The 21,386-nt window shown below is 44.8% G+C and overlaps 1 protein-coding gene across 7 annotated transcripts in view; it reads right to left on the bottom strand.

Moving 5' to 3' along the window:
* Positions 1–6,676: 6,676 nt before the first annotated feature.
* LOC135365860 (uncharacterized) overlaps positions 6,677–21,386 on the bottom strand; it is a 77,884-nt gene continuing 63,174 nt past the window's right edge. For 2 of the 7 annotated variants that reach the window (XM_064598548.1, XM_064598550.1), the window contains exons 2-3: positions 14,008–14,152; positions 6,677–7,161 (exon numbers count right to left, since the gene is read on the bottom strand). In XM_064598548.1, the coding sequence (XP_064454618.1) occupies positions 6,939–7,161; positions 14,008–14,152 (368 nt within the window). In that variant the 3' untranslated portion in view covers positions 6,677–6,938. Of the gene's footprint in view, positions 7,162–9,584; positions 9,658–14,007; positions 14,153–14,260; positions 14,355–14,532; positions 14,612–14,636; positions 14,702–17,581; positions 17,722–21,386 lie in introns of those variants that run through there. The other 5 variants (XR_010413968.1, XR_010413969.1, XR_010413967.1 and 2 more) reach the window with 5 other exon arrangements.

Raw genomic sequence — 21,386 nt, 5'->3', positions numbered from 1 at the left:
TGACATCATGCCAAACATCAAAGAGATAATATAGGAGTACCGAGGGCCTTTAAAAGAAAAATTCCACAAAGTCTATGGGAAATTTTGGTTCGCAAGGTTCTCGTAAACATCGCTAAATTTCTGCACGAAACAGGTACAGTCGTGTTCCTCTCGAGTTTATCTAGGGAATGACATTTTTGAAGGTCTGATGCGATCCACTGATTTTTTGACGACTTAAAGTTTGTCAGATTTTCAATACATGGGAGTCTGTGGGAGATGCAACAAAATCGCTTCTCTTGGCCCGCCCGGCCGCAATATTTGGGCCAAAATGATGTCATTCCCTACAATAACAGTCGGGAAGTTGATTGCAGTCAACAACTTCGACAGGGTTACTGCAGTTTTCCAGATCCCTGCGAATGAAAATAATGTCTTTGTCGTTTGCTAGCATGTTCTGCACGCTGGCGTAGATTACGTTACTTCCTTAAAGGGCGAAAGAAAAGCAAAACGAAGAAAACAATTTTGCGATGTGCACCCAGCTCACTCCGGAAGCTAAAGTTAACTAGACCGCATGAGTCCGCCTTAAGACATCTGATGAAAGTGTGTGTGTGTGTGTCATTTTACCGAACGGCGCTAATGGTTTTAATGTGTGCACTTTGTTTCCCAGATAAAAACTCGCATAAACATGGGTCCACGCCTTCACCCTTAACACGCCACTCTGGGTATTACCAGGAGGAGAAGGTATGATTCCACGTCACCGATGATGTTATAGGGAGAACTCGTTCCGGCTCGCTGGTCAGTGGGGGCCAGCGCCTGTCCCTTTGCCGCCGCAAACCAGTTTTGCCAGTTCTCCCGGGGAATTGGGGATAGAAGGATCGGCCGAATCATTACTGAGCCAGGAGAAAGGCTTTTTTAGAACCCCGAACAGCCGAGTAGTAGACGACAGAGGAGTAGCAGACAACACTTCTCTAGACCAATCAGCGGGCGCTCTCCTTATAGCGTCAGCGCGAGGTTCCAGGCAGATACTGCTCTTCACACCAGCTCCGGTGGCGCAGCGGTAACGCGTGCGCTTGGAGACTGGGAGGTCCGCGGTTCGAATCCGCGGGCCGGCTGTGCCGTCTGGGGTTTTTCCTGGGTTTCCCTCAGATGTGTAATAGGCGTATGCCGGCACAGTTCCCCTGAAGTCGGCCCATGGACGCAGCTATCGTCCCCCCGAGCGGATTCCGCTCGGTCTTCCACTTCACCCCTTCCTCTCCTCCTCTCCACCACCCTTCCCTTCCCGAGAAATTTGCCGCCTAATCAGGCAGGCAGACCTCTCGGGTTCCTCCCAACGACACTCCTCCTCCTCCTGCTCTTCACCGCCGTTGCGCACAGTAGCTTTTTGCGCCGTACTTTAAATTCAATTTCTGCGATAATTATGACTCTGTGGTATGAATTACTTTGCATGGTGTATCTTACTGGCTACATAACGGTTTTATAAGAAGAAAACAGGGTGTGAAAAATGACTACTGTGCTACTGTAAACATGGGGGCAGGAGTCCCTCGCCAGGGTCTTGATGTCGGTCTGGGGGTCCGTGCTGCCACATCATTCCTTTCCAGAAATGCCAATCCCTACTGCAGCCTATGTTTCTCCATGACATTGCTACTTGAGACCTCTGTTGCCTATTCCACGGAAAAGAGATCATAACCTACACATAAACTCAAAGACTCAGATGATGGCAGTTGATGTTCATGTCTTTCCTTATGCACCGTCCAATTTCTTTTTGTTTACGCGATGAAATTTACTCAACGGGCCTTAGGCTATTCCTTACTCATGGAGCCTATTCAATTGAAGTAGTGTGGGCATGCTAGCTTTCGAGCAGATTGATGATCAGTTATCATTACCACGCAGCAACCATTATTTCGAGGCTGTGAAAATAGTAGGTGCGTTTGTGATAGCTGCTGCAAAAAATACAGAAAACAACACCATGACCAACTCAAAGTGAACTATCCGGTTTGAAGACGTCTCAAGCAGCGTGTAGGCGCATTAGTGTGCTGTGTGCCCCCGGCAGTCACATCTCCCATTACCGGCGACAATAAGAGGCTGTGGCTGCAGCTGATCCAAGATTGCATGTTATCTAGCCTTGCAGACCTGCAAATAGCGTAAAAAACAGAGTGCCTAAGTGGTTTCGCTTGCTTTTCTTTTCTTCCTTGCATTAGTGACATCTTTGTACCTATGCTGTCCACTGGGAGCACAAGTACTTACGTGAGTGACAGCAGTCTGTGTCCTGTAGTACTGCGACTTTGATAGTGTCGCCACCCTCATCGCTTCTAACATCCGGAATGTCTTTGTAATGTTCAATCCAGAAGATACAATGGACGAGCAAAGAAGTATGGTGCCCAAGGGCCTGCTTCCAACGCAAAGCTGACTGGACCACGTGCGCTGCTGGTGATATCTGCTGCAATCTGTTGTGACCATTATCGATGTCCCTATCGGCGTGATTTTTGAGGGCAGGTCCTTGTGATCACAGCATGAGAGAGATCACAGCAGTTCCCGTAGACTAGATTCTCCTACGAGGAAAAGCCGGTCATCATCACTTTGACTGTAAGGGGGATGTGTAATATTCACCCATGCGTCCCTCTGACTACACATCCGAAACTTATGCATTGCGCACTATATGAGACTTGCAGTGCTGCGGGGAGCTTGCAGGCTCATCACTAGAAAGCAAAGTTGACGAGTTCTATTAGAACAGAACTCAGTCTTCATTCCCGGGGGTTTCTGTTAGCTAGGAGAGGCGAACTGCTGTGTACTTCGGGTCAGGTACACTACTATTAAGGTAACAAAGTACACAGTGACCACCTATTGGCCATTTCGATCAGAGTGCTGCTGTTCAGTTGGGCGCCTTCCTCATTACGTTTATTCTATGGGGGCATCAAGAAATACATGTTATCATAAAGAGACAGTCATAAAATGGTGAATGTACAGAAAGTTGAAGTGGATGGAGTACCAGCACACAGACACAGGCTCGGCAAACAGTGGCGCTAGACTTTTCTGTTTACTTTCTCAATAAACATAACAGTTGAAAAACAAAACATGTTTCTATAAGTACGTAGCGAACAATTACAAAGGAATTCTATGGAACAAAACACAGAGCACTGTTTCATATGACATACCACAGAGATTGAGTGGCGGTATCCCATTCTTCTTCTTCTTGAGGAGTGCCGGTTATCAGCAATGGAGATTCCCCCGGCTCTTCTGCCACAGCTTCTAGTTCCAGTATTGGGGAGGAGGCTCCTGGAGTGCAAATGTCTAGGGGCCCTTCCAAAACCATGCCATCACTCGCTCCCTCTGTGGCACTCTGTGGCATAATGTGTGGCATCAGGTGGCATATGTGTACAGTGGAAGGCGCACCTCTGTTTGAGTGCGCCTGTTTAGCACCGAGAAGCGTGCTTAAGTACCTGAAAATTTAATTCTCCTTCGCGTCCTTCCCCTCCTTCAGCCGCAGCGCTCGCGTGAATACACGGTAAGTTACTTTTTCAGTAAACTTCTACTGTTTTTCCAAAGTATTTTTCTCATTAAAAAAACATGAGCGACAACTCTCATCAACAGGAGGCGCATTTTGGCTTGGCAACCAATAAAAGCACCAGAAACACAAGTTTGAGAGTACCGCCCGCCTTTTCCTTTCGCCGCCACAAACACAACTTTATTTTGAGGTGGAGAGTGGGGAGGTTCATCGCCAGAGGCGATACTCTGCCCCATTGCTGCTGGGCTGCCACGATGGCTATTGACAGAATCCGTACACGTGACCGTGAGCCGCGATATCCCTTCCAGGCTCGGAGAAGTGCGTGTAGTTCGTGAATCGGTTGGTGTTTCGGTTTCGTTTAGAAAGTCTCTGAAGTTAGCATAGACTTGCGTTTACTAAAATACATATTCTCAAAAGTCATATACGTGGCGTGAAAAGGCTGTCTCAGGTGATCACGGAGTAGTAATACAGAATTGAGGATGACGAAGCTTGGGCGGAAGTGTAAAATAAAATGGAAGATTAGTATTGCAATTTAAAGAGATTGTTAGATATGCAATGCCCATCAATTTGGAATACATTACTAATACTGTATTGTCGCCTCGTCACCCTTACACGTATGCGAACCAGGGAGAAAAGCGCGTGCACATTGCTCGCCACGTGGGAGATATTTCCATTTGCCTGATAACAGATACCGATATAATAAACAGCACCTTTGTCCTTTTTTGTCCCTCAAATTTTGTCCTTCCATGCTTCGACGTTGCGTGACACCCCTGGCTTCCCGCCAATGGACAGCTAACATTCTCTCCCCATCTAGCTGAGAAGAGTTGATCCAAATGCTCGCTTTCCGCATGCTATGAGACACCTCACCAGCTCCGGTGGCGCAGCGGTAACGCGTGCGCTTGGAGACTGGGAGGTCCGCGGTTCGAATCCGCGGGCCGGCTGTGCCGTCTGGGGTTTTTCCTGGGTTTCCCTCAGATGTGTAATAGGCGTATGCCGGCACAGTTCCCCTGAAGTCGGCCCATGGACGCAGCTATCCTCCACTTGTCTTCCACTTCACCCTTTCCTCTCCTCCTCTCCACCACATTTCCCTTCCCGAGAAACATGCCGCCTATTCAGGCAGGCAGACCTCTTGGTTCCTCCCAACGACACTCCTCCTCCTCCTCATGAGACACCTCTCGTCAAGATGCTGCATTAATTCATGGAATGCGACTCGATGTGGGCTTTACAGCTCAGTGGCGTTACCGCTTGAGACAAGTGGACTCTCCCACCTGCTGCCACTGTGGTGCTCTTGAGGATCTAGAGCACGTTCTTCTTCATTGCGCACACTACCAGCCTCCCCGCATCGCACTCTCCTGATATCTTAATCAGCTGGACTGCCGCCCACCCCCCTCTTTATCATAACTGGATGATCCCTCGCCAAATATAGCGCACCAACGCCGCACCCTAAAAGCTCTTTTGACCTTTCTGGACACCATAGGACTTGGATCGTTATTGTGAAGGGGCTCATTATTTAATACCTCACATCACCACCAGCAATGGGGTAGAGTATCGCCCCTTGCGATGAAACTCCCCATTCATCATCTCAAAATAAACTCCTTGTAGTTCGCAAATTGTGAAGCTGCCTTCACCTCACCAGAAGCGACTTTACGAGTGAGGACGCCCAGTTTAGTTATACAGGGTGTCCCTGTACTGTAATTGATGATAATCGACAGTGATATTCAGGATCTATCCTGTCGGGGAAAAATAGCCGAACATTATACTTCTCGGGGCACTTGAGTATAATGCGCGAGGACTTTTTGAGCGCAGTCGCTGTCAGTCCGACGAAAGGAGGTTAGAAGAACAGCCTACAGTGTTATAGTAGAAAAAGGGGCAGTTCCTGAGATTGGGAAAGGGAAGGTATGGTCCCAGCCGAAGCCTGACGCGACAAGCTATGTCTGTGTTATCTCTTTTTACCACGCCGGTGTGGGATGGGTTTCCAACCTCCTTTCGTCGGACTGACAATTATGTCGCTGAAAAATTCTTCGCACGCTATCCTCTGCTACCGCCGTGCATGATTTTCGCATGATTTTCGGCTATTTTTTCCGGTACGACAGCTCCTCAATATTCCTGTCAATTATAATTAATTTGAGTAAATTCGACACGCTCTTCACATTGGTGGGGTAAAAAACTGATCTCTACTTGGCAAATTTCCGAGTTCACTTCCCAAAAATATACATAATTAAACTTGGGTTACAGGACATGCATATCACAAGGTGGCAAAAACATAGTAAGAACAAATGCCGTTGACCGCATGATTCTATGTGGCGTAGTTTTGTACAGGTAATACGCTACCATAAATCACACTCCACGCTGATTAAAGTACTACTGAATTCAGTTTTGAGTTGTTTTTTTAATGTGATTATACGCTCCACCAAAAATTAATGCGGTGCGCAACACGATGCGCATTAAAAGGTGTACAAAATGCTGAAGGTATGAACCTAATACAGAAGACCCCCTACTAATACCTGCACAAGTAATCTCACGCGATTTTAGATAAAATGGCATTTGTCGCAGACCAGTAACACAGCGGGCCAAATTGGCGCACACGCCCGGTTGAAGGGAACTGATGACATTGGCGCTTACGCGAGGCGAAGCCAAGTCGAGCCAAGCGGTTGGCGATACTCTGAAACTTGTGGCAACCTGACCTGAGTGCCTTTGCAATCATTCTCAGTACTGAAGCCTGTAACATGGATTGCCGCGATTGCATATAGCGGTGCCGCGATTAGTTAGCTTGGGGTGTCTCGTCGTCACAAATCTTTGAATCCGACGGAGAAGAATTTTGAAATGTTGGAATGACTGTGCGTGTTCGTGCAAACAGTAGGTATGCAAGTGAAAAAAAAAGGTAAGAAGGAAAGCACGTGCTTAGGACTTTTGTGGAACAAACCTCCTTTTAGACTCCTTGGTAGACAGTCGTCGCTACCATAAGGGTACTGGAGTAGCCGGCCCAATATAGAGTTGGGCCAACATCTCCATATTTTTTTTATTTTTTTGACAACCAACCAACCAGCTGAGATAAGTTGCTGGTAGTTAATGTGTGCTTCTGGTCCGTGTCCAGTCTATTTTCTTGGAATAAATATATTTAATGGCTCATACCTCTCGTGCGCGCAGAATCCATACGAAAGAAAAGAAAGCACGAAAAACATGACTTATCACGTCATGTGACCCAACTAATCTACTTTATTAACCGTAATGTCACAAATAACAGCTCTCAAAATCAACCTAATCAGTTTCATGGAAAAAGTAACCGTAAAAGTACCGAGTGCAGTATTGGAAATATCTGTATCAGTGTATTTTCTCCCACGGGTATCTGTAACTGTAACTCTACACTTTTAAAAAGTAACTTCAGCATCTCTGAATCACACTCTGCGCAAATTGACTACGGAAGGCAGCACAACCGACAAGCCGTTGGCCGACTTTCCTACTAAAATGTTGCGATCTTCATCGTCGACACTACGGAGACCAGTGTTGCCAGAAGCCATATGGGATGCATCATTCGTCCAGCAATGCTGCTGTTGTGGCACTTGGATGTTCCAAGCCGTTCTTCTGCCTTCTGCTTCGCCGCTTCAAAATATTGACGAATCTCAGCTTCGCATCCTTTTCCTTCGAGTTTCTCAGGCAAGCAACGCTCCAAGTGTTCCAGACCACTGAAAAAGTCGCCATAGAAAAACCTCTTTAGATTCTGCACTCTTAAAAAAGGGGTCTACTTTAACTCCTTTTTTTTGCCAGATATATAACACCCTTTTGGAGAGTACAGTTACGCTCAAAAGGGTGTCTCCTCACTCCCTCAGGGGAGTAGCATAATACCTTTCTCCCTACTGGAGAGTAATATTACTCCCCGGCAGGAAGAAGGTGTTACGCTACTCCCATGAGGGAGTGAGGAGACACCCTTTTGAGCGTAATTGTACTCTCCAAAAGGGTGTTATATATGTGGCAAAGAAAGGAGTTAAAGTACACCCTTTTTTTAAGAGTGTAGGGTCTAATGAAGTGATTCGCGTGATCAGGTCGCATAGTAAGACCACTGTGTGCTGCCGTAGAGAGAGATGGACCGGTATATTACACATGTAACAGTGTAGAGGTATATAACAACATGGCAACAAGCAAAGTGTAATCTGGGGGCTTAATCACTTCCATCGCTCGCGAGCCAACGAGGGGCGGAGCTCTCCTTAACACAGACACGTGACACACTTCACGTGACGCGCTTTTTTCGTTAACGGGACAAAGGCGTAATCTCTTGCACGCGTAACGACCGACGGCGTCGTCTGCCTAACGAATGTGTTCACGTGCTCACAGGCTTCATCGCCTACATGGCTCATGATCTAACGAAGCGCGAGGCACTCGGGAGCTCGAGCACGTGGTGTATGACGCGCTCTTTTCGTTGAAGTGACAGGGGCGTAATCTCTCATGTTGAATTCCAATGGCAGAGTCGGAGCAAGTGGCACACTCCGCAGTGGAGCGGCTTGATCTGGCCTAGAGCAAGTGATCCGAATCTGCGACTGGAACACTTCCGCACAACTTGGAGTTAGCGCTGGGTAACCTCCCTTGGTGGATGGCGGCCAGATACGGAGGAAGAAGAAGAATAAGATGCTCATGTTCCATTATAACGCCATGTTTTGCAACATCAAGGTCCTCCTAATCTCCTAACGTTGCCCTGGTAATGTCTGATTCTCGCTTCCTTCATGAAACAAAATCGCCAACGTACGACGCGAAATACTAGTCACGGCGAAGACGCGTTGCAAAGCAGCCATGTTGGCGAAATAGAGACAGGAAATAGGAAGCACGAGCGACAAGTGACACGTCACGTAGAGTTCCGGTTGAATCTGCCTATTTTGGCGGAGCAGTCTGGGTTGCTCCCTGGAGCGACCTTGGCTCGAATGCCGCTCCGAAGCTCCCATTGGAAGACTCCAGAACTGTTCTCAATCTGCCATTCGAACAGACTTGCTCTCGGCGGAGCAACAAAACTTGGTTCGGAGGCACTCCGAATCTGGCATTGGAATTCAACATCAGTCCAGTTACGATCGAATGAGATCGTTTGCCTAACGAGTAGATCTACCCACTCGTTAGAATGTGAAAAATCTTCATTTGGAGATTTGCAGCAACCGCATTTCTGCAGAAACGAACATGTATTGCTCCGCGACTGTGTACAAAATGACATGCTCCCCTTTTCATCGTATTTACACCAGTAGTCACATGAGGGCTGTGAGATATTCTCGAGAAGATGCAGATTAAGACAAGAAAGAAGACGAAAAAGTGACAACGACATGCCATAGTCAAACTATAGACAAACCATGCGAGCTATCCAAACAAAATTAAACAACCCCATTGGTCGAAAGGATTGCAGCCTCGTTGGCAGCTGTAGTTGCTTCAGGCCGGTGACATCACAACACGTAAGGGCTCGTAACGAGCACGATAGCCTCAACGAAGAAGCTAAACGAGGAGCAGAGATTGTGCCACAGCGGATCATCGATAAGCTTCATCGTTTCGTTATTCCTAACGACACGCTGACGTAGAAGCTGCCACAGAAAGATGGCGGAAGGATTCTTCGCTGGGGCGATCACACAAGAGGCTAACTGTGCCCCATGGACGTGACAGCGTCAGGATGCCTTTCAATTGGACGAGACAGATTTCGTAAAGTTGTTCCGTCCGCCAAGAAAAGCTCTCCGCACCGTTTATGAGGACTTGCGACTGTGTACTTCAATCCGTCTTGATAGCTACGGGTGTTGTGATGAACAACAAAGGCGAACCTGATGCATATAGTAGTGTTCTAATTATTCTCTTTAATAGTACATTGCGGACATAGTGTTAATGTTGTAATGAACGTGAAGAGCAAAGGATTCTGTACATTTCCTGAGGTCGATTGTCTTGAATAATTCCATCACATTCTCTTGCTTCGCGATGCTAACACGGAATTAAAACAGTTCACTAACGTTCTGTTCAAGCTCACTAGAAAAACGTTGCACTGCGAATTTATTTTAAGCCTACTGTTTATGAAGCCTGATAGTAAGGCTGCGCGTTGTACTTCCATGCCTGAAGGAAAAATTTACATAAAGGTAATGAAATAAGTGTATACCTTGAGGAGAACGGGCAGCCTCCTCCTCTTTCTTCTTTTGATACTTCTGATACCACTACGTCTTCCCTTTCTGGTCTCGGACTCCCATGTGCCCAAGAACTCAGCACACTAGTTCTCGTATCATACTTAAGACCATTCTCACCCGACACCATCGTCAGGGCAGGAAAATTATTTACAATTTTCTTGCATATTGCTCGATGATTATCCTTACAATGACGTACTTGTTTGTTCATTATTTTCACACGACTAGCGAGCCATATATCGAGACGGAAAGAAAAAGAAGACGATGAACGAGCATGGGAACGAACACTGGAACGCAACCACTGATCTCGATTGCAAAAGGCTGGATCGCGGATTGGGAGCGCGAGCGTGAAGAAACCGGTCGCCATCTTACTGTACCCACAACAGTCGCCGCAGCGATCATGGCAACTTCTTGCAATTACGGTCGTACCAACCGTACTGGCAAGGTTACAGAGCCTAAATTTATACAGGTGAGTCACTCTTCATCAAGGAATAAATAGGCGTTCATTCTGTATATTTAGTTGACCATTATGAAGTGCTTTTTTGCCCAAAACGAGCACTGGATGCAGGTTGCTTGATCGCTCTTCCGACGTTCAATCGAGCACACTTGCATTTTACCCGGCGGCAAATACAGTTTGAGTGCATAATATCACGGTCCGATAATAATATGCTTGAAAGAACATGTTACACTACAGAGGTAGTGTTGTCATCAATATATGTGCAAGCACTCGAGCGCTTTTTTGCATGCATTGCTAGCATGGTACACGGTGTTCTCTGCGGAAGCAAGTGCCACATTCATTTCTTTGAGTTACCTTCGCGCACAAGTTCGGTATTACGTCATAATGAGACCAAGATTGTCACCTTTTTTCATGTATTTTTATTCATGGTATATTGTTTTTATTGTTATTCATGGTAAAGGTATATCACAGGAACTGTGATAATTGTTTCAGTTGATACGCATGCACATATACGCTATAAAAAGAAAATTATTTATTGTGAATGCACTTCTCTGGCTACTCATGTTGTTTACATCTACTGTTGATCACATTCATTTATCACATATTATATTCTTATATATTATTATTATTATTATTATTATTATTATATTATCACATATTCGATCACATTACATTTAAAATTTAGCATATATGAGAAAATATCAGGAGGGAAGTTGCTATTCATTGCTCATTCCAACCTAAAATTGAGTGCCACAAATTTAGAGAGCGTAACTGACCATTGTCATTCCTAAAATATATATTGCCATTGTAGCAAGGTCACAAAACAATAAAAGTAATCTTTTGCGACCTGCCTGCACGTTCATTGTATCCTGAAACGCATAAGTGCAAGAAATAAATCTTGAACTTGAATAAACTTGATGTCGTATGAACTTGACATAAAATGTTGAATAATATAATGAATGATATAAAATATTGAATAAACTTCGAATTGAATAAACGTAATTCTCTTTACTCATCATCAGTGATCTTCATTACAAAAGCGTATCGTGTTAGACTTTTTTGTTTGCGTTTCACAGACTGGGTACACGAGGGCCAAAATGACAAAATCACAACTGTTTCAAGCTCCAAATAGTCCTGTTGCAACTTGAAGACCATATGTGGAGCTGCATTTTTTGGAACATGCTCCACATAACAAGCATGACAAAGTCAGTACTGGATAGCAGGACCCCGTCCCCAAGCAGCTTTTCTCACGCTGCAGTCGTATTCAACAAAAGCATGTGAGTGCTGGAGAAGGACATTCAGTTTGGCACAACCGCGCCTGCAAATAATCAGAACAAATAAAGGAAGAAGCAAACAAACATAGAACGGCTGTACTTAGTTCAAAAAGAGATAAGTCCTGTGTCTCAAGGAGGTGTTACCACTTTCTAAGTAACTTAATTGTTAAGCTTACATCACTACCTGATTAACTGTCCTAACGAGTGTGATCTAATTGCGTGAAGTAATTATTTGCGCTGCTTCGGTGTGTCCATATTTGCGAGGCAAAGCACCGCTGTCGTTTACTAAAAGGCTCTTTCTAAGGCGATGCTTGATATAAATCATACTAAACGCATACACGGCTAAAACAATGGCTGTGATTCTACAGAACGATCTCTTTCTGCCATGCGAGTATATCTTTTCCCGGACCGTTCTTTATGGAACAATTTTTGTCCAGAACGCAGTACGGGATATTATATACATGGTTGTTGTTAACCTCAAGTCATTTCTTATTGAAATATTGGCTGGGAAACGTGCTATAGTACAATCCCCAGCACTGCACTGCTGTGACGGTCTAGTTTCGGAATGCAAAACATAACGTAATTACAAATCGAACGGCGGGACACCTGTGAAACACCGTTAGGATACATCAGTATACTGGCACCTTACAAAATTGTGTGATGACAAACAACGATCAATGCTAGCAGCGCAATAAATACTCACAATCTCTGTTGCCTCCCATTGTTTTCTATGGGCACGCACAGCACTTTAGGGCCCACCAACATGGCGACCCGAAGGCACGCCTCTCCCCCACGAGCCCCTCTCCCATGCGCGATCCAGCCTTTATACATAGAGATCAGTGAACGCAACGAGCATGTATGAGAGCACGCGAATGCGAGCTATCGGAACAAATGAAACAATCCTATTGGTCGTAGAAGATGCAGCCGTGCTGCCAGCCTGCTCTTCGCCCACATACGTGAGGCTGACAACGGCAAGCCCTACCACCACCACCACCTGCTCTTCGCTCAGGGCGGTGACATGACAACACGTGAGCGCTCGGAAGGTGCACAATAACCACAAAGAAGAAGCTTCACGAGGAGCACAGATTGTGAACACGGCAAAGCATCGATAAAGTTGCTCGTTTCGTTAGCCTGAACGACTCGTTCAGCTGACTCGTGCCGTTACGTTGAACGTGTGAAACGATTAAGCCCCCTGGGCAGTTAACTTCTGTAATTAGATAATTATGTTAATAAAATATTATGAACAACAACATGGTAAAGCTGGAGATATGGAAGTACATTGCCGCCACTGCAATGAGCGCGAAATATTCCCCATAAAAATAAAATGGCGGTCTCTTTGCGAGTTGCAGGGGTGAAGCTACAGCAATCACTGAACTGCAAAGAGAAAAGACTGGGTTCACTTTAAATTGCTCGTAACATGTTTGCAGACATGAGTCAAATGTAGAACTGCGACTGCAGTGAGTTATGATGTAATGCTAGAGGGGGATAACGATGTGTGGTATGACGTGAAGAAAAACTCTTTTGACCGCACCATGAGTACCTCAAAGGAGCATAAGAATGATCGGATTAAAATATGACGGCAGAAGTTGAAAATAAGATTCTGAGCCCTGTGATACATTTTTCGCACAAAAAGTTTGAGCGTAGCGCGCAATCCTGGCGCGCGAGGGAGCTCTGAATCTCACGCAAGAAATGCCCCCTCTCTCGGCTGCCAGCCGCTGACGTCATGTGGTCTTTTTCTTCCTTTTCTGTGATTTTTGCGGCGTCTCGGCGCCGGCAAGCCGACCGAGCAGGAAGCGGTGTTGTTCATCAGACGTCGTGAAAAGGACAGGTGATGAACTGATCGCTCTACGGGCGACGCGTCTGCGACTGTTCGCCACCACGACGAAAGACGTTGCTCTGCCGTCTTGGCAGTCTCGCTTACGAGATTTTAAAAAGAAAAAAAGAAGAAACCTAGCATTCCAATACCCGTAGCCGCCTCGTGATAACCTCACCTAGCAAACAGCGCTAAAGCGCATTCGGCGGAGTCGAAGTCGGTATTTACACTGTGACTATTTACACAGTCCTCGAGTGAGTCAGAAGTTGGCAAAATTTCGGAAGTTGGACGGTTCAGTCTAAAAGATACGGCGTAAGAATAAATGCAGTGTCGTTGTACCCACGTGCTCAGGAGCGACACCGTTTCTACGCGTTCGTTCGTTTGGGGCTACTGAATTTAATTACTACATCGGTTGAGCATCTGACTATAAAATGTGCACAGTCGTGCGTGGGAAATTGCCGACAGCGACTAATCTGGACATCAGAATGCAAACATCGAACTTGGACTAACCTGATAATAAACGAACAAGCGTGCCGTTTCGTCGCGTCCACCTTGCTAAGCCTAACGGCCGCTACAGCGTAGCTTTAATTCGTTCGCTTGCACGATAGGTGACGAAAATTACCGAATTTCAGCGGTTTAATAGTGATGTCTTTTTAAACGCGGCATATCATCTTATGAAACAATTCAGCATTCTCGTTGATTTTCCTTGTTTCGATATCGTGAATTTCAAGATCGGGGAATTCGTAACCGGGAATATCGAGATCCTCCCGCTTGATTCACATTCACCCTCACGCATTCACTATCACTATCACGACGCATGTGAAGGAAGCCAACTTTACAGTCAAATGGGATCCCACCTGCAGTAGTTTTCGTGATCTTCATTACTCAATAATCTTCGTACAGGTGGTGGTCCAGGTAGACTTTCCTGTGAAAATGTTTCGGAGCAGGCTTTCACAGCTTCTCTAAATGTGTTCTCCACGTCACACTCTGCTGCAGCGAAGCCTGAAAAAGAAAAATAAGTTGAAATCAGGATATGTGTTTTACGAAGTAGAATCCAGCTATTTAAATGCGAGAGCATTCTTTTAACGCAATTTTGGGACTTCGGTGTACCGGCATCGCACCACACTGCTTGGAGACGAACTGAAGGAGACGGACGCAAGCTTCCCGAACGGAGACGACGGAACTGCTCGACGGACTTGCTCGAGTTAAACCCTTTCAGTATTTGTAAACAATGAAAGGGTTTAACTGAAGCAAGTGACACGGCATGGCGCCACATGTAGCCGCTGACGCTGGGAACCCTAGTAAACTTCCGGTTGTGCCTTCCGTTTGTAAACAGTGAAAGGGTGAATATTCTTCTCGTGCAGTTTGTGTCACGTGCTTACCGTCCCCGACAGCGGTTTATTCAGAATCCCAAGCATGTGGGGGTGTTGAAAAAAAAAAAAGAATCAGAACACCTAAAGTTGTCAGAACACTTAATCTAACCGACCCTCGTGCGAGACTCTCAGCGTGCCCGCCACACCAATCGTTCCCAAATGTGCGAGTGCACGTGTGAAATCCAGATCCATTACAGGAAAAGCATGATCACGTATAAAAACGTGATATTTCTCAGATAAGAATACCGTGATATCCCACACCCAATGGGAAAACAAAAGTGACATGAAAATTCGGGCAAGGTTCGGTGAAGCGGTGAATTCGGTGAAGCGGGCAAATAGAAACAGGTTATAGTCACGGGATATTGTACCTGACATAAAAGAGTGGTGACGTCGCTATATTACTCACCGTTCCGAAGCGACAACAACAAGGTGTGTGAGTGTTGACGACAGATTGCGTTAAGGCGTTTCGGCGTTGCACCTCATAGTATAACCCGCATTAGAAGCTTCAACATTTTCATATTTTCGGACGACAGTATCTTTCTTGCTGCCTTACCATCTAAACGACTTGCTGTCTTTAGCTTAATGAAGTAGCTTCTTGGTGTAGTTTTTGATCATATGATTGCCGTACTCAACTTTTCGGATGTGTTTTCCGTACGGATGAACTGCCAGAAAAACACTGCTGTCCCCGGCTCCAATCCAAGCAGTGTACCTGAGGCCATACATCGACTCGCTTTCTTTAAAGGTCAGGTATGGCAATTTTGGAGTGCCGCAGAACTGAGCGATACTCGCGCTATGTATTCATTAGCGAATGCTGAATATGTGTGCGAAATAAGTACTATTCAGTCTGGTCCAGTTAGCCCATAGCAACGGCCCCCCAGGCCCCTAGCAACGGCCAGGCGGGTCTGGGCCGACTTCACTCGCATATTTTTTCCCGCTCCCGGCGGGTCGCTCTCGGGTGGAGGCTTTTACCGGTGGGCGGCGCGTGGCCGGAGGCTGCGTGCGCGCCTACCGTTGTACATTTTTCAGCCTGGGCCGACTTCTTTCGTCATTTTTCCATCTGTGCCGACTTCAATCGCAATTGTTTTCCCACTACTACAGGTGTGCAGTAGGCGGTTTACATGCAAACATAGACGTGCAAAGGATGGCCATACACAAAGGTACAAGTTGAAATATATTTATTAAAGCCAATAGTGTCGGGAATTATGTTTTGACTCTGTGTGAAGGAGAAAAACTTCGGGAAAAAAACTGAAGCAGAGGAAACACAATACATGTAATAAAGAACATACTTATTACAGTTATGATGCTAGCATTGAAGGAGTATCACACATCATACACAACATTTTTTTATTAATGGAAGTTTTCAATTAAGCAGAAGGGGTAGCACATTTTAATCAAAGAAGATAGTTTTAATCAATATGATTACAATCAAAATTACAAGTTTTATTATAAAAAAGTCTAACATTATTATATGTGAGCACCATAGTGGAGTTTTAATTACAAGTTCTGATAGATTTACATAATTTCAACTACAATAGCTGAGTTGGGTTGTGCATTCGTTTACCATCGGGTATTTTTCAACCTAGGCCGACTTCTCCAGCAATTTTTTTACAGCGTGCGGTGTGTGGTGCGCGGGTGAGGGGCTGTCCGGGTGCTTACCAGCGGACTGAAGGGCTGGGCGTGCCCTTATCGTTGTGCATTTTTCAACCTGGGCCGACTCCTCTAGCGATTTTTTTACAGCGTGCGGTAGGTGATGCGCGGGTGAGGGGTTTTCCGGGTGCTTACCAGCGAACCGAAGTGCTGGGCGTGCCATTATCGTTGTGCATTTTTCAACCTTGCCGACTTTTTTGGCGATTTTTCAACCTGGGCCGACTTCATTCATAAGTTTTTTTGATGCAACAGTAATGTGGTGGGCGGTTTACATGCAAGCAGGGATACGCACACCGGCAACACCTGGGCTGATTTCATTCACTTTTTTTGCGTCTGGGCCGACTTCATTCATATTTTTTTCGCTACAACAGCCGTGTGGTAGTCGGTTTACACGCAATTAGGGGCATATGCACACTGACAACATCGGGGCCCAATTCATTCACATTTTTTAAAACTCAGGGCCGACTTCATTCGTAATTTTTTCCGCTAGAACAGTTGCGCGGTGGTCGGTTTACATACAAGTAGGAATATGCACACAGACAACCCCACCAAGCGAAGGTGCCGTCACACCTGGGCCGACTTCCTTCGCGATTTTCACCCTGGGCCGACTTCATTGGTATTTTTTTTCGATACAACAGCTGCGCGGTGGACGGTTTACATGCAAATATAGTTATACAAAGGATAGCCATACACAAAAGTACAAGATGGAATATATTAAAGCCAATAATGGCAGGAATTATGTTGTGACTCTGCATAAAGAAGAAAAACAAAAAATAAAAATAAAAACATGAAACTGAAGAAACGCAATACACATAATAAAGAATATGGGAAGCTAAGTTGACTATTCCAACAGGACACAATTAATTTCTTACGATGTGAACAGCACATATGCATGCATGAAGAAGAAAAACCCAACCAAGACGGAAGAAAAATAATTGAAAAACAATCTATCAAAACGAGAAAGATGAGGAAATTTAATACAGCACAGTTCTAACTCTGAACAGCAGAGAAATACTCTAAACGGCACATCATCCACACGTAAACAATAGATACGTGCAAGGAAATAATGAGAAACACGATCAACAGCTAATAGAGAGCCAGACCAATGCACCATCCAAGACATAAAGGAGAGGTACACACAGGAAAAAATAATTGAAAAACAATATATCAAAACGATAAACATGCACGGAGGAATAGCAGAGAAAAACACTCTAAACGGCGCATATGCCAACGTGTAAACAACAGGCAGGAAAATGATAGCGAAACAAACTATCAAACAAGAAAACATTACAAATTTAATAAATTGAAATGGAAGTAATCTATCTTTTGAACTATCATAGAATCATCCCTGCGACCTAATCTAATCGAACAATATACCATTTTCATCCCACTCAGGCACTATAAACATTACCTTGACGGAGATATCCAATGCACACACTACAGCCAATCTTTGCTACTTGAGCCTGGTGGGGGTTAGGGTACATTTATGCTGCAGCATCGCTGCTGGCACATGGCACATCGCTGTTTGGCGATGACGAAACAAACACATGTATCTCTGTGGGCGCGTTCATGCTGCAGCATCGCTGCTTGCCAAAGATGCACGCCATGATCATCGCCACAACAATGCTGCCAAACATGTTTGAACATGCCCGGGGACTACCTGACTTCTGGCGATGACAGGTCAAACACAGAGCTTTCTGTTGGTGCATTTACCCTGCAGCCTGGCTGCTCGCTTATCCTCGCCGCTGCTTGCCGCTCTGCTCGCTGCACCTAGGAATGTAAACATGTTTGCCTTCCTGGTATCATTGATGACTGGCGTCTTGAAATCCGACCTGCGATTGGTTGTGATGAAGTCGGTTTCCTCCTTCCCACTTTTCCTCGTTTCCATCCTTCCACAGTGAACGCTGCTAGGCGACTGATATAGCGAAAGCGAGCAGCATCTTGAGCAATCTGCAGGGTAAACGCACCCTAGCGGTTATGCGAGCAGCGATGTGCTTGAAGCTGCAGCGAGCAGCGAGCAGCGATGCTGCAGCATAAATGTACCCTTACTCTCTCCCTCTATACAACCCAAAGCGAAGGAATGGAACGTCCTTTGTCAATCTATGGGGCGGGGAACTCTCTCCCTTTCACATTCCTTCATCCAAAGGGAAATATTCTTAGGATTGGTGCACAAAGGCGACATTCTTTTATCGATCAACTATCGCAAATAGATGTTAGTATTATTCGATTCTCGAGAACACAATAAGAATTCTATCAAAACAAACTGTCGCAATAAAAAATCTACGAACATACATCATTATCACTGCAAACTGCTTTTAGACAAACATTATCTAAGCAAGCGAGAAATATCGGCGGAAACAATACTCAATCAAACGACAAACGGTGTGCCCTGAGTCCTTCACGTATTTTTTCCCGCGCCCGGCGGGCGGCGCTTGGGTGGAGGCTCTTACCGGTGGGCGGAGCGTGGCCGGAGGGCTGCGTGCGCGTTTACTCTTTCACATTTTTCAACCTGTGCCGACTTCTTTCGTCATTTTTACCTGATACAACAGGTGTGCAGTAGGCGATTTACATGCATGCATAGATATGCAAAGGATAGCCATACACAAAAGTACAAGTGAAAATATATTTATTAAAGCCAATGCTGTAATGTCAATTTGTGAATGGGAAAAATCTAGCTGCAAAACCTGAAGCAGAGGAAACACAATACACGTAATAGAGAATATACTTATTACAAGTATGATGAAGGAGTATCACACATCATACACAGTATTTTTTATTAGTGATAAACACGCAAGTTTTCAATTAAGCAGAAGGGTTAGCACATTTAATCAAAGAAGATATTTTTAATCAATATGATTACAATCAAAATTACAAGTTTTATTATACAAAGTCTCACATTATTATATGTGAGCACCATAGTGGAGTTTTAATTACAAAGTTCTGATAGGGGGGGGAACTTTGAATTTTAAATTAAATTTTGAACGGGTGCCGCAATTTACGAACTGAGTTGTAGAAAGTGTAATTTCACAATACACAAGCTTTAGCTCGCTCACTTTGACACGCGAAAGTTTTAAGAACTCTTTCATGATGACAGAGAATTTAATCGAATTTATTGATATTTTCTATATACGCTATAACGTAATGCGAACTCTCAATGTCGTGCATATTAAAAGTTACGAATATGAACGAAGTTTACTTAAAACCCGAAGAAATTGTCACCCGCGTTATTACATTTACGTTTACGGATGATTTCCATTTCAATTTATTAAATTTGTAATGATTGATAGTTTATTTCGATAATATTTTCCTGTCTGTTGTTTACACGTTGGCAGATGCACCGTTTAGAGTGTTTCTCTGGTATTCATCCGTGCATGTTTATCGTTTTGATAGATTGATTTTAAACTGTTTTTCCTTTGTGTAACTCTTGTTTACGTGTTCGATGATGCATTGGTTTGGCTCTCTATTAGCTGTTGATCGTGTTTCTCGTTATTTCCTTGCGTGTGTGCTATTCACGTCATAAGGAATTGATTAATTGTGTCGTGTTGGAATATTCAACTTGGCTTCCCATATATATTCTTTATTACGTGTGTTGCGTTTCTTCTGTTTTTTTAAATAGGTTTTCTTCTTCACGCTGAGTCACAACATAATTCGTGCCACTATTTGGCTTTAATCAATATATTTCATCTTGTACTTTTGTGTACGGCTATCCTTTGCATGTCCCTACTTGCATGTAAACTACACACGCGCCACCTGAAAAAATTATGAATTAAGTCGGCCCAGGCGGAAAAATCGCCAAAGAAGTCGGCCCAGGTGAAAAATACACAATATTAAGGGCACGCGCAGCGCTCCGGTACACACTCGGACAGCCCCTCACCCGCCCACTTGCATGTAAACCACTCACGCACCACCTGAAAAAAATTGCGAAGGAAGTCGTCCCAGGGTGAAAAAAATGTGAATGAATTCAGCCTGGGTGGTGTCAGTGTGCATGCCCCTACTTGCATGTAAACCATTCACGCATCAGATGAAAAAATTGCAAACGAAGTCTGCAGGGACGGAAAAATTGTGAATGAAGTCGGCCCCAGGTGTGATGACATCGTCGCTTGGTAGAGTTGATGCTGCGCATGTCCTAACTTGCATGTAAACCGCCCAGCTGATGTATCGAAAAAAAAAAACTTATGGACGAAGTCGGCCCAGGTAGAAAAACCGCCAAAGAAGTGAAAAATGCACAACGGTAAGGGCACGCCCAGCCCTTCGGCCCGCTGGTAAGCACCCGCGCACCACCCACCGAGCACTAGAAAAAAAAAATTCGCGAGAGAAGTCGGCCCAGGTTGAAAAATGACCGACGGTAAATGAATGCTCTCCACCAACTCCACCGATCAATTCATAAGAATCGGATTAATTGTGCCATATTGGAATATTAGCTGTTGTGCTTGCAGTTACGTACTACATCCCCCCCCCTATCAGAACTTTGTAATTAAAACTCCACTATGGTGCTCACATATAATAATGTGAGACTCTTTATAATAAAACTTGTAATTTTGATTATAATCATATTAATTAAAAATATCTTCTTCGATTTAATGTGCTAACCCTTCTGCTTAATTGCAAACTTGCGTGATTATCACTAATAAAAAATACTGTGTATGATGTGTGATACTCCTTCAATGCTATTATCATACCTGTTATAAGTATATTCTTATTATATAGAATATAATAAGAATATTGTATATTCTATAATTATATAGAATATTCTTTATTACGTGTATTGTGTTTCCTCTGCTTCAGGTTTTGCAGCTAGATTTTTCCCATTCACAAATTGACATTACAGCATTGGCTTTAATAAATATATTTTCACTTGTACTTTTGTGTATGGCTATCCTTTGCACGCCTATGAATGCATGTAAATCGCCTACTGCACACCTGTTGTATCGGGTAAAAATACGAATGAAGTTGGCCCAGGCGGAAAAATGACGAAAGATGTCGGCCCAGGTTCAAAAATGTGAGAGGGTAAACGCGCACGCAGCCCTCCGGCCACGCTCCGCCCACCGGTAAGAGCCTCCACCCGACCGCCGCCCGTCGGGCGCGGGAAAAAATATGCGAAAAAAAGTCGGCGCGACGGTGGCGCTCCTGGCAGGGGTGCCGGCATTTCTCATTGCCGTAGTTTCTCACCCTAATATTACTACTAACACCATCTGCAGAAAGCTGCTCACCACTCT

This window comes from Ornithodoros turicata, chromosome 8 (genome assembly GCF_037126465.1).
Source record: "Ornithodoros turicata isolate Travis chromosome 8, ASM3712646v1, whole genome shotgun sequence".
Taxonomy (NCBI): Eukaryota; Metazoa; Arthropoda; class Arachnida; order Ixodida; family Argasidae; genus Ornithodoros; species Ornithodoros turicata.
This window is presented reverse-complemented; position numbering and strand designations above follow the sequence as displayed.